Raw genomic sequence first — 12,547 nt, 5'->3', positions numbered from 1 at the left:
ACAGCGAGCAAAATTATTAACCTGCAGATCGCTGTACCGAAGGAGACCACACCTTGTGACGATCCCAAACATAAGTAGGCCAATTTTTGCAGTATTTGACCAACGCATCGTAGGGCATAAGACAGAAACTTAGCCCTGTCGAATGCCATTTAATTCTGCACCCTTGAAACATGTATATACTAAACACAAGACACAAAGTCGATCTATAGCAGACTTAGCCTCTCCTTTCATGATAAGTTCTCGTCTTACTCGTAACTATTATTTTAGCTCATTTAGGAATTGTTCGTGGTATAGGCACCTTTTAACTGAAGACAATAGTTCACACAACTTGTGTCATACAACAATCCGCACAAATCCTGTAACGCCTGTAAGTAAGCTGTGGCCTGTTTCTCAAAAGTCCCGAAAGTTTTCGGGCCTATTTCGGGTGCCACAATTCCCTTTATATCTTCGCAACGTCGAGGTTCCAAGCCATCAAACTTAGCAATCCTCTTAGTTTTCTTACATTAAAAACATGTCAAAGGATCAGCTTTTTAAAATAAGCAGATTGCAGCTTGACGACTGGCTTTTCGGGCCCGAAAAGTTATCGGGACTTTTGAGAAACAGGTTCCTGGGCACCACAAGACTCGTTGCTACAGACATGAACAAATAGTGGCACAGAGCATTTTATTTCGGTATTGAGATTTGAAATGTTTGACTTACAAACCTGAGAGTCTCCAAGTTCTCAAACTCTTACATCGTTCTTTTCCAAGCAATAACGGACATCATGGTGACATCTGTAATGTGAAATGTGAACATTTCATTTTTCAGTTGACGACCAACTTCGAGTGCAAAAATTGAAGACAGCTCTGGACTCGTGGAAGGTGCAAATAACAGATACGGTGAGCTTGCAAATTTGACTTCTTATTCCGGATTGCTTAAGCGGGGACAAAAAGAATTTGGCGCAATACATTAGTTTCACGACAGGATGACGGAGAGAACAACCTGCATGAGACCTTCGTTCGCAAGGTCTCAGTTTTGTAACCAGCAGAAAAAGCAGGCTGTAGCTTTGATGTTATTCCATTGCATTTGCACTCTCCGTAATTAGGAGAGAACTTGTTCTCCACTGGATAAGCTTGTATCTTAATTGAAGGATTAATTATCACTCTTCCATCAACTGTGACCCAAAAACTTCAGCAAAACTTGTTTCGTTATGAACAAACGAACACGGTAATTGATATTGAATTCTTTTTGGAAGGTTCTGGACAGACTGAGGGATTTCATCAACGATGAATCAGAGGCTACAGATGACGCGTATATCGAGGGGGAACCCTTGGCCGTGAAAACGTAAGTTAATTAACGTGGCCGCACTTGTAAATAGCCAACTGGTTTGTCTTCGGCCAGTTGGGATTCTTAACAGTTGCTGTTGATGTGTTCTGTCGTTTCGTTCATCGTTTTTCATTGGCCCTGAGGGAAGTATGTATGTAACGAAAATCGTGAGTAACTATCATCCGCTTTTTCTCTTTTCTTACACTAAGACAGTTGAAAACACACCTTTTCACTGATTTTGACGTCACATTGCTTTGGAGGAAACAAAACTGCTTAAATTACAATAAATATACGCGATTTAAACCGTGCAAATGTAACGTTTAAAAGGCACTTGTATTAAGAAATTATTTTTGTGAAGTTCAGGAAACAGATGCGAGCTAGTATGACTATTTCAAATTCATCGACGTTGTGCTTAATTTTGTGGAGTGACCCATCATATTTTTTCGTTCGATAAACGATTCCGATGTGAAAATTATGGTAAACCGATCAGAAAATTAACGCAAAACCTTTAAAGAAACAAAAGGACGCTTACCTGAATTTGGCGACACGTTACCTTAAAGCCCTTAAACTCAAAACTTTTTACTTTGTTGTTTTGCACGAGGATGCAAAGAAATGTACAAAAATACAGAACGCACGACGCACGTGCGGAGTGTGCTAATTACCAGTAGTATCTAATTTGCATAGAGCGGTTTTCAAATGAGTGTCGTAAAACCAAAACCAAAGTAATTACTTTGACCAATCAAAAAGGACGGAGACAATCAGGTAAACCAATCAAAACTCGAATTAATTACACGTCGCCGACACAAGGCGCGGGAAAATGTGCACGCGCGAGCCATGATTGGTTTTGGTTTCACTACTGATTGGTTGGAAAATTGGAGCGAGAACTTTGAACCAATCACTGAGTGAAGTAATTATAAACCAAAGCAATTCGCTAATTACTTTCGACACTCAATTGAAAACCGCTCTAATGCACAAATATATAGAGTTCATTAGTTTGCAAGACTAAACGACCTGCCAGATTGTGAATCTGCGTCTGTCAGATTGCATCAAAAATTTCCATTCTAGCTTTAATATAGTAAACAAACCATATAACTTAAATTCAAATGGTAGTAAGCGTCTCACGTCATGCGGTCATCTAGAGCACAGAGAAAGTTAATTGACAGGTCATTATTGGAATTATGCGAATTATTACGGCAAACGACAGGCTGATACTTTTGCGTTTTGCCAAAAAATCAAAGAAACGTGTTCGGTTTAAATAAGTTTCTTCCCCGTTACCTTTAGATATTGAGAAAATTCTTCATAGAGAGAATCAAGGCAGGATAAAAGAATTTTCATGCTTTTATAAAAAAGACCTACCTGCCATTTGCCATTTGTCATTTCACGTACGAGCGAAGCTTAATCTCTCTAATAGCTCATGCATGGATCGCAAGAGTTCGTTGCAAAAGTTAAACAATGCTGGCTATGGAATCGCTTTAACAGACGAGTACGAGCGACACTTAAACATTTTACTCTCTCTAGCGCCAAACGATTTTACTTTCCATACGGCCCCCATGCGCCACTAAGAGCTAAAAAGCGTGAAGCACAATGCTAAATCTCTCTGTTAGCTACTTCAGGTTACTCTAATATAGCTTTCAGTGTTGACATTACTTACTTTGACAAGTTGCGTCAAAAGTGGGTAGATGCTAGTTTTAAGTTCATATTGTAGGCATTTGAAGCAATATTTGAATGTACATTTTGCATTGTACAAAAGAGATCGCCGCGTAACTCTCCGCGGGGCTCACAAGGCTTGAGGGGAAGCAAACATGAAATCAGCACTGGGACCTTTGTCCGATGAGGAATACTTGATCTTCTTGGAAAGCAGTAAAAGCGAAGAATCGCTCCTTTCTGATCTAACAGCCTTCCAAATTTCCTCAGCTCCATTAAAAGCCTTTTTTTTCTGTAAACGGCTTCCTTTCCCTAGAATTTAAAGAAGTCGAAAAATACCAATCGTGTTGATAGCCCACTTCAAACCATGCTTTGTTTATCACTGCACATGCAGAGAACTTAGCGAAGTTCCTTTGGAAACAAATTCTACTCAGATTCTAGTTTAAAACGGTGATAGGTGATCAAAACAATTATTCGTCGCTCTCAGCTTGATTTTCGAGGTGCAGATCCGATGAAAAATACGAGATCAAACAAACACTCACCTTCATTCAGGACGTCTCATCACTGAAAATCATCCAGGCACATCGGCCGAAGTTTTTTCTTGAATCACCCCTTATTCGGGCACACTTTTCTGCTCTCGTACAAATATCTAAGCTGTCTAAGTCGGTATCATTTTAACTTTCCACATTTCAGGTACTTGTTGACGATCGCTGTTTCAGTGAAAGAATATCGTGCAATCATTTCTCCAAATTAGGAAAGTTCAACTGTTGAATGAACCGCCATTTGCAACTATGTAACCGTTCCACATTTCCTGAAGGGAGCCTGAGGAGAGCGAAGCAGTTGAAAAAATTTCAGGCCGAAAAAAAGTGGCCTTTCGATTCGGAAACCCGAACTGAACTTAAGTGTTTGTTAAATGCAATTAGGAGACACTGAATACCCGATTATAAGATCAAATAAACCTTCGTACAAAAATCTGCACTATCTGATCACATTTTGCGTGTATCGGTACTTAAATTATTCATTTTATCTCAATTCTTTCCATTCGGTATGTCAAACAAAAGAAAAGACAAAGTTTATTTTTAGGGGGTAGGAGAGTGGATTGATAAGGCAAACCAAATATGGTGTCAAGATCTGTCAACAGTGAGGGCGACGTAAATTTGCTAACTTTGTTTGTAAAGATGTCAGATTTCTTCATAGAGATGCCATTGACAACACCACTAAGGTTATAATGTTGCTTATCTTTACCTCTTAGTTTATTAATTAATCTTTGGCATTGTTCTTTTTTAGGTTAAAGGAAAATATCAACCGCTTCAGTAAGTGAATAATGTGCCAAGTAAAAATTAAAGCCAGTCTGGCGAAATAGGGATATAGTCGCGGCAAGGCTAAGCAATCAGAAAATTCTTCACGGCTTAATCTTCCAACATAGGAACCTGAGGGTCCCAAAGAGTCTAGCCAGATACCACCCTTAAACCTGAGGGCTGTGTATTTCAAGTCAAACTTCCTCCCAGCACCATTTCCTTGTAATGGCCGCGCTCCAACTGAAGGGAATTGTCTTAAGAGCGAGGGTTGAATTCAATTGCACTGGTGTCTAATCTACTCGGCCACAATAGGGCCGTTTATACGAGAGAAAATAAGCGCGGCGTACATAATACGCGAAAGGAACTATTTATACCAGTATAAACTCCCCGGCCAGGATAAGCCGCGGCTTGAGAAAGCCGTGAACGCAGATTTTGTACCATTTATACGGGTTGTTCGCGTCTTATTTTCTCTCGTATAAACGGCTCTAATGTCTCCTAAAGATTTTTTTACGTTTATTTTTCTTTTATTTTATTTTTTAAAACTTACTTCTTCTTGTTGTTCTACAGCTGCAGGTATCAAACCCATAACGGGTTTCATCAAGTCAGTTAGAAACATTTTCTCCTGGTCAAATCCAGCTGCGTCTTTCTTAATATTTGTGGTTAGTATGTAATTTTGCGTTTACATCATTATATGTATTCTTTACAATAATAACAATAACGATTTAGATGACGATGTGAGTCTGATATCGTTTTGGAATGCTATGCTATGCTATGCTATGCTATGCTATGCTATGCTATGCTATGTCTGTCTATGAGATGCTGATATTATCCAGTAGCTTTGCAACTCCACATTGTTCCTCTTCCAGTTTATTGAGACCATCTATATTTGGAACCGCTTCCCTCGCAATCTCTGATTGTCAAATTAGCCAATCAACCTTCGTGCAATGTCTTTGATTACGTCACTCTTGCAAAATTTTTGAATCGAAACTGGAAATAGCAAACTGGTCATAACCATGAGAAGGAAAATATCATTCAAGCTCATGGTGTTTGGTATTCGCTCCCAAAGTATCGGATCCTGGCTCAGCTATAAGCCTTGCTGTGTTATGCAATAATGTGCCAAGCCACGCTCCGCTATTCTATGCTTTGCTTTAGCCTTTACAGTTGAAAACTACAGATATGTCTAGAACGTAACTGCACGCAAATAGATCCCAACGATTTTGATAAGTGTCGTGAAGTGTCTCCTTTCTCTTCCCTCCAACTTCAACATCGATAGGTAGCTTTAGCAACGACGACGGTAACGGCAACGAGAACCTCGTCGTTAAATGTGATTTCGGGTTTTTGTCATCGCTTTGCGACTATTCCAAACATTTTAACTTGACAAAGGTTTGGCAAACCCTCAAGAACGAAACTAGAATGAACGACGCTCAATTTACGAGAGAAAATGAAAATTTATCCTCAATCGCAGACGTTCCTCATAAAACCTCAAATTTGGTCATTTCACGTTGTTCTTTTGCTGACGACGGCAAAGAAATAGACAAAAATGAAGAACCCACGTGCAGAGCGTGCAAAGCTATTGTTTTGCCCACTAAATATGCAAATTTTTGACGTTATTGTTGCTGTCGCCGTTGTCGTTGCTAAAGCTCCTTGATTCGCGTCTGGAGACATAAACAATTTACGTTACGACGTTTCCCCTAAACTCCGGCTCTCAAATGAAGAGACACAGCTACATTTGACCTCACTAAAAAACAATACTGACACAATACTTACACCTAGCAAATGGTTAGACTTAAAGGACACTTTGTTGGACATCGAAATTTGGGGCGCATGCAATTACGTGCATTTATGGAAATAAGGGGCAAACTTGACAATTGAAACAAGCCAACATTTTTCTTAACATTTTTCCTATTGTTATAGGTGTATATGTATTCTGTCTGGCATGGATATCTCCTTTCCTTGGTCCTTTTCATGGCGATATTGCAGCTTTTCTTGAATTATCTTCAAGCTAAGTAAGTTGGCATACTGTAAAATCCAGGTTACTGCCGGAAAACCCCGAGCTTTGGTTATTTCGTAAGAAGTATAGGGTGGGCCAGTATCGAGAGGGAAGGGTCTTAAAAAGGGGGCTTATAGACGGAATAAAAAAGTCTTTCCAAATATATAACTGAGAAAAAAAACGTACCTATCCTTGGTCTTTACACGATTTCACAGCGTCCACATTTTTGTAATCAATGTTCGTTGACAAAGTACTTTGGGTATGTTGGCGCCCCGAACTAATAAAAACTTTATTCTTGTGAAAACATTTTCGTATGTTTTGGTTTAAAAACATGGCAGATGTTCTTTTGATAGGAAACGAAGAATTCCACAACAAGACAGCATCGACTCCTAAACAGTATTGTGCATTAAAAAGCACGCCCGTGCATGCACGAAAAACGCATTTAATGGTACTTTACGGAAAATCCTTAAATGATTCACTGAATCACGCTGCGAGCTTTAGCACTGAAATATACATTTACGCGAGTTTCATTTTATTCTTCCGTCTACAGAGGCATCAAAAAGCGACTAGGATTCACTGAAACAGCAAGAGAGGAGGCAAGTACCGCTAGCGACGATTTAAATTCTATTTCCCAACGTATTCCTAATAATTTCCACGTGGTACGCACTGATGTGCATTAGTGCTTACTGGTGCGTATTGCGCATGCGCACTTGGCGAGCCAACTTAACTAAATAGTAGATGGTTTTCATCGCATGGATAAAACAACTGGACAGAAATCAAGAAGCTCTAGCAAAAAAAAAAAAATTCGATCTTCATCGTCGTTTACTCCTACCCCACAAATCTCGTATCCGGTGTTTTCGCGCGGGCACTCACTAGGACTTTTCAGTAGGGCCAATATAACTACAAGTTTCCGGTGTAAAATAGTATAAAAAGATCAGACAAAAACTTTACTTTTTTACAGACTACATCTTCCGAGGATTACAGCTGGTCGGACAAATTTCAGCTGGTCTTACAAGTAGCAAGGAAAGTACAGGTAACGAGCTTGTCTTCAGGAATGCATGGTGCAATGTTAGAGTATTTAATAATAAATAAACTGCACTTGAAATGTCAAGTTGGAGACGCTGCAAAGGGAAAATGCTATACTTTGTTTACGATGAATCAACTCAAATCTTATATTGTTTGTTCGTGAGATGGGATACCTGGAATATTCGGAGAAGAAATTCTCCCACCGGAAAGCAAAGTAACACGCCCAACATACCTATAACGCTAAGCCAGGGAATCAGATTTGGGACACATTCGTGGAAAGAGAGTGATATCACTACTACGCTAAAATTAATAAACATGACGACAATACTTGCCTAGTCATGGTTTAAATTTTCATTATATACTCGACAGAATATCGCGTTTCAAATTGGTCAATGACTAATCATAAATAGATTAGAGTGCAATGCGGAAGTTGCTATGGAAAAACAGAGGCGGCGTAATTCTGTTGAGTATATAGTAAATAAAATAATCGTAGGAACTTGCTAGATAATTTCGTGATCTATGGTCAATTTTGAGAACATTCAAATCATCATTCGTGCCCATAAATCACGAAATACACTTGCGTTCAAACGACTCCGGTCTTATGTCTTAAGTTCACTTGAACTCCTTCAGTCTGACCCAGTGAGGATGTTTTGAATGTTTTGCTTGTGATCGTCGACATCAATTCTTTCATCGCTTTTCAGTTAACTAGCAAAGCGAGCCTAGTTACTCTGTTTTCTTCCTTTCTTAGAACACACTTGGAAAAATGGCCGACTCACTGGAAAAAATGAAAAGGTAAGTCAATGTTCTTTCAGTGTGATGCTTTTGAACGGTCAGCTTTCTGTTTCCCAAGATTCCATCATTTCATTTATTTCATTGTATTTTATTTTGTTTCGTGAGAATGAAGTCAAGGCAAGAATTTTTCGACACAATTTTCAGGGAATTGGCCATTTGGCCTATTGAATTTTCTCCATATATACTATATGGTTTGGGAGAAGAACGTAACTATTGTTGCAAGAGACATCGACGAAAAGGACTTCTACCTTTCTGCGCACTTTTGGTCGTGAGAAACTGTCTACCAGTTTTGTTATTAAACTTTGAGTAAATTTATAGGAAGCACTTAAAAGTGAAAATTGCGGGAGTAATCCATGCACAAATACTCAATGAATTTATGACCTCCCTTACGGGGAACCAGTGGACCGCCGAGCTATTCAATCTAATGAAATAGAATTCACATTCAGGGGTTTCAATAACTTCTGAAATAGCCGTCCATGATAGGCCATTGAAGGCGGCAGTTTGACAAGTTTATGATAGCATTTTTAGTGAAAATCAAGGCAAACTAGCCGACGGTGTGAGGCAAAGCAGGCGGCGGTATACCGCCGGTAACCGGCTTCTATTGAAACCCCTGCACATTATTGATTGCTCTGTGATTTACCGCGCATTTCTCTTTTCTCTTAGTTTGTTAAACTGGCATCACCCTGAGGCTACGGGAAGATTGTTCATTGCTTTGTGCATTGCACTGGTTGCATCGTTGCTGCTCAAAGGACCAACATTATTCATGCTTATAGGTACCGTGCAAACGGTTAACGTAAGCTCAATCCTTTTAGTCAGCGCCTTAACATTGTTTTTCTGTTTTATTCAACAGGACTGTTTTTGGGAATCAAATTCTTTGTTATCAACCAGATTTACAATCGGTTTCCAAAGGTAATTTGCAGTTTTTCTTTTTTCTTTGCACGTGCTAACGTATTACATGCAATGTGTTTTCCGCCTGAATCAACATGGCTTAATAAATTGCAACAATGTAACTGGCTGTGGTTATACATAAGACACTATAATTGACCCTCAAAGACGTCCAGACTTTTCTCCTTAACCACTGTTTTGGCAAGCCTGTTACAATATCGCACATGTAATGGTACTAGGAGTGATGAAATAGTCTGATTTAGCAATAGAACGGGAACAGAAGAGGAACCTCAGTTGACGACCGCGCGCGCAAAAAAATGCCCATGTATTAAGGTGGCTCAAAGCAGTTTCCAGCACTTTCCAAGACGTAGATTTTTGATGGGTCATAATTACTACTCTTTATCAATTGAGACTACAATTATGGTATCAAAATACTGCCCAATTACTAGCAAACACGTTGGTATTATTTTTGTAACACAATATGTTACCATAGCAATACTATGACCTGCTAAAAACACCCTCAATTTCAGCTTTAAGTGCTTATATTTAAAAAACAGTACGGTGAATTTTTTTCTTATTACAGAATTTTGATTAGCAGGATAAGATGTAACTTTTGGCAAAGTTTAAAAAAATTCTGTACATGGGGTTCAGAGCCGTCTTAATTTTTCGGAAAGTTTAGGTGGCTCTGAACCCCTATGTACAGAATTTTTTTAAACTTTGCCAAAAGTTACATCTTATCCTGCTAATCAAAATTATGTTATAAGAAAAAATTTCACCGTGCTGTTTTTGAAATATAAGCGCTTAAAGCTGAAATTAAGGGTGTTTTTAGCAGGTCATAGTATTGCTATGGTAACCTATTGTGTCACAAAAATAATACCAACGTGTTCACCAGTTATTGGGCAGTTTTTTGACACCATGATTGTAGCATAAACTGATGAAGAGTGGCTATAATGACACATCAAAGTCTATGTCTTGGAATGTGTTGGAACTGTTTTGAGCCACCTTAAGTTAGATTAGAGTAGAATCCAGACTATTCCGCGCGCACTCCCGTCGTCAAATGAGGTTCCGGTTCTGTTGCTAAATCAGCCTAATGTCTCGTTTCAACCGTTTTATTCAGACATCCGTTCCATCCGTTTCATTCATCGCCGGGTTTCAGCCGCTCCATTCGTCGGCTTTATCCGTTAATTGCTTCGTTTCATTTATCTGTCTTATCTATCAAGTTTATTCATCCGTTTCACTTATCCGTTTCATTCATCAATTTCAACTGCTCCATTCATCTGTTTTATTCGATTCATTCATCCATTCGATCCATCCACGTTTCACCCATCTCATTTATCCATTCCGTGGTAAACGAAATCTCTTTACACGCAAACTTCATCAAACATTGGTTGCTTCATGACTGGGAGAAACTTTTGAATTTGAATTCAGGTGAAGAAGCGATACGATGGAACTGCCAAACTATGGAGGGAGCTGCCAACAGATGCTGAATTGGTAGCCAGGCAGAATGAAGCTGACACTAATCACGAGGTAGGGAAGAGTGTTTTCTTGCCTTGTTTCTCGACGACAAGGGAGAAGAAGAAACGGAATTCGAAGGTTTCTAAAGCCATATGACGTTTAAGTCGTCTAGTGTCATGACGTCATCATGTTTTTGCATCATCTTCGCAAATGCGCATGTTCAAATCTCCTGTACTCGAATAGGCCTTCCAACACATCAAATTCCCCCAAAAGGCTGGTGATTGAGTGTAAAGATCTCTAGTTGGTTCTGCACTACGAGATCCGCGAATTGTGCTGTCCGAGTCGTCCACATGTCTGACCAGGGTGCGAATCATTTCACACCCGTTTCATTTCTTTTTCTGTCCTTGTTTGGGCCCATTTCCAGTTTACTTGGACTAACGCTCGTCTGAGATGGTTAACATATGGGAATATATCTTACTCTCTGATAGTTATTTCGTTTGAAATATAATGGATCCTTTGTAGTTTGGTGATCACATGGTACAAAAATCGCCATACTGAAACGCAAATTACGCACTGGGACATCTAAAACAAGGCAAGTTTATTTAAATTTTCGTTGTTTTAAATATCCCAGCGTGCAATTTGTGTTCCAGTATAGCGGTTTTTATACCGTTTGATCACAAGCTGCAAAGGGCATATTAATAAACGGTCGACGTTTGAAAAAAACCCTACCCCTGTCTCCGATCTACGGCAATCATCGTCGACAATCTGATCCAATGCTTTTTCATAATTTAATTTTCAGAAGCTTTCACGAACGCCCTCTGCGAGTTCCTTGTCATCGCTTAGTACCAACAGCTCTTCAGAGCAGATTTCAGGCGCCACTACAAACCATTTCTCAGAGAAATTCAACTTACCATCAAGCGAGACCTCCTTACCAGGTGAAAATGATAGCGGTTATTTTACTCACTGATATCTGTGATATAACCATGACAATCGTCGCGAACGTCATTAGCAAACAGAGAGGAGTGCTACGTTTACACAAAAGCGAGGGTTGGTTCCCAGCTGCAGGCTGGCTATGGTGCCGTGCTTTGAGATAATACATGGCCCTTATATCAGCTGCTCAATATATCAGCGGCGCGTTGTATAATTATGCTTCCCACCTAATTTTGTTGAGCTGCGACTTTTGTTTGTTTGTGTGCAGGAGAAAGTGGCGTTCACTTTATTTATCCTTGAGATTTAAAAAGGATTATTTTTATTATTTGGAACTGCTTTTTGTGCATCACCCAAGAACGGCGAAAACTGTCGGGCTTGGCTGGGTAATCGAACCCACGACCCCCAGATTAAATCACCGTTGCTCTACTGACTGAGCTACAATGCCGGATGGAAGCGGACGTGGGAATTGGAAAACAAATCGGCTAAGCCCAAGCCAAGTGCTTAGTATGAACTGTTGCTGTCCTTGGACTACACTCATTCACTCTTAACCACTGATCTTTATTTTCGCATTTATAAGGTTGGGAAGACGGCAAAAAGTGTACTTTGTTGAACAAGGAAAAATCGTTCTCGAACGTTAAGCAAGGAAGGCTCTTTCTATCTCAAAGGTAGGCAACATGCATTAAATCCTATGGTTTTATAGCCTTCCTACCAAGATAAATAAAAGAACAATCTGAAAAGCAATATTGATATTCTATTCTAGCTATTTGTGTTTTGAGAAGACCAAGTCATCAAGCGCGAAAACTCTCGTCATTCGACTGGATACAATAACAAGGATTAGCAAGGTAAATTCTCAACCTGCAACCACTTAATTGGTAATAGAGCGAGTTTCAATCGAGTGTCTTAAAACCAAAACCAAAGAAATTACCTTGGCCAATCAATCCTCGAAGTAATTAAACGTAGCCAACACAAAGCGTGCGAAAATGTGCACGTGCGAGCGACGATTGGTTCTAGTTTCACTTCTGATTGGTTGAAAGAGTGGCGCGAGAAATTTGAACCAATCACCGAGTGAAGTAATGCAAAACCAAAGCAATTCGCTAATTAATTTCGGCACTCAATTAAAAACCGCTCTATTTTTTCTCCATATTGATATCTTTGAGTCGCTGGTGGAATAAAACCACTTGCACGTTGATCCGTGAAGTATTTGATAAATTTTAAAAATAGG

The 12,547-nt window shown here is 39.5% G+C and overlaps 1 protein-coding gene across 2 annotated transcripts in view; it reads left to right on the top strand.

The window, feature by feature from the left end:
* The window catches only part of LOC138056941 (GRAM domain-containing protein 4-like), a 39,271-nt gene that overhangs the window by 23,546 nt on the left and 3,178 nt on the right, over window positions 1-12,547 (top strand). For both annotated transcript variants that reach the window (XM_068902927.1, XM_068902928.1), the window contains exons 4-17: window positions 808-878; window positions 1,235-1,323; window positions 4,237-4,262; window positions 4,815-4,906; window positions 6,162-6,253; window positions 6,788-6,833; window positions 7,199-7,270; window positions 8,012-8,055; window positions 8,719-8,828; window positions 8,906-8,964; window positions 10,369-10,467; window positions 11,195-11,330; window positions 11,903-11,990; window positions 12,086-12,167. In XM_068902927.1, coding sequence (XP_068759028.1) covers window positions 808-878; window positions 1,235-1,323; window positions 4,237-4,262; window positions 4,815-4,906; window positions 6,162-6,253; window positions 6,788-6,833; window positions 7,199-7,270; window positions 8,012-8,055; window positions 8,719-8,828; window positions 8,906-8,964; window positions 10,369-10,467; window positions 11,195-11,330; window positions 11,903-11,990; window positions 12,086-12,167 — 1,106 coding nt within the window. The remainder of the gene's footprint in view (window positions 1-807; window positions 879-1,234; window positions 1,324-4,236; window positions 4,263-4,814; window positions 4,907-6,161; window positions 6,254-6,787; window positions 6,834-7,198; window positions 7,271-8,011; window positions 8,056-8,718; window positions 8,829-8,905; window positions 8,965-10,368; window positions 10,468-11,194; window positions 11,331-11,902; window positions 11,991-12,085; window positions 12,168-12,547) is intronic.

The sequence above is a fragment of the Montipora capricornis genome, chromosome 7, assembly GCF_036669925.1.
Source record: "Montipora capricornis isolate CH-2021 chromosome 7, ASM3666992v2, whole genome shotgun sequence".
NCBI classification, from domain to species: Eukaryota; Metazoa; Cnidaria; class Anthozoa; order Scleractinia; family Acroporidae; genus Montipora; species Montipora capricornis.
This window is presented reverse-complemented; position numbering and strand designations above follow the sequence as displayed.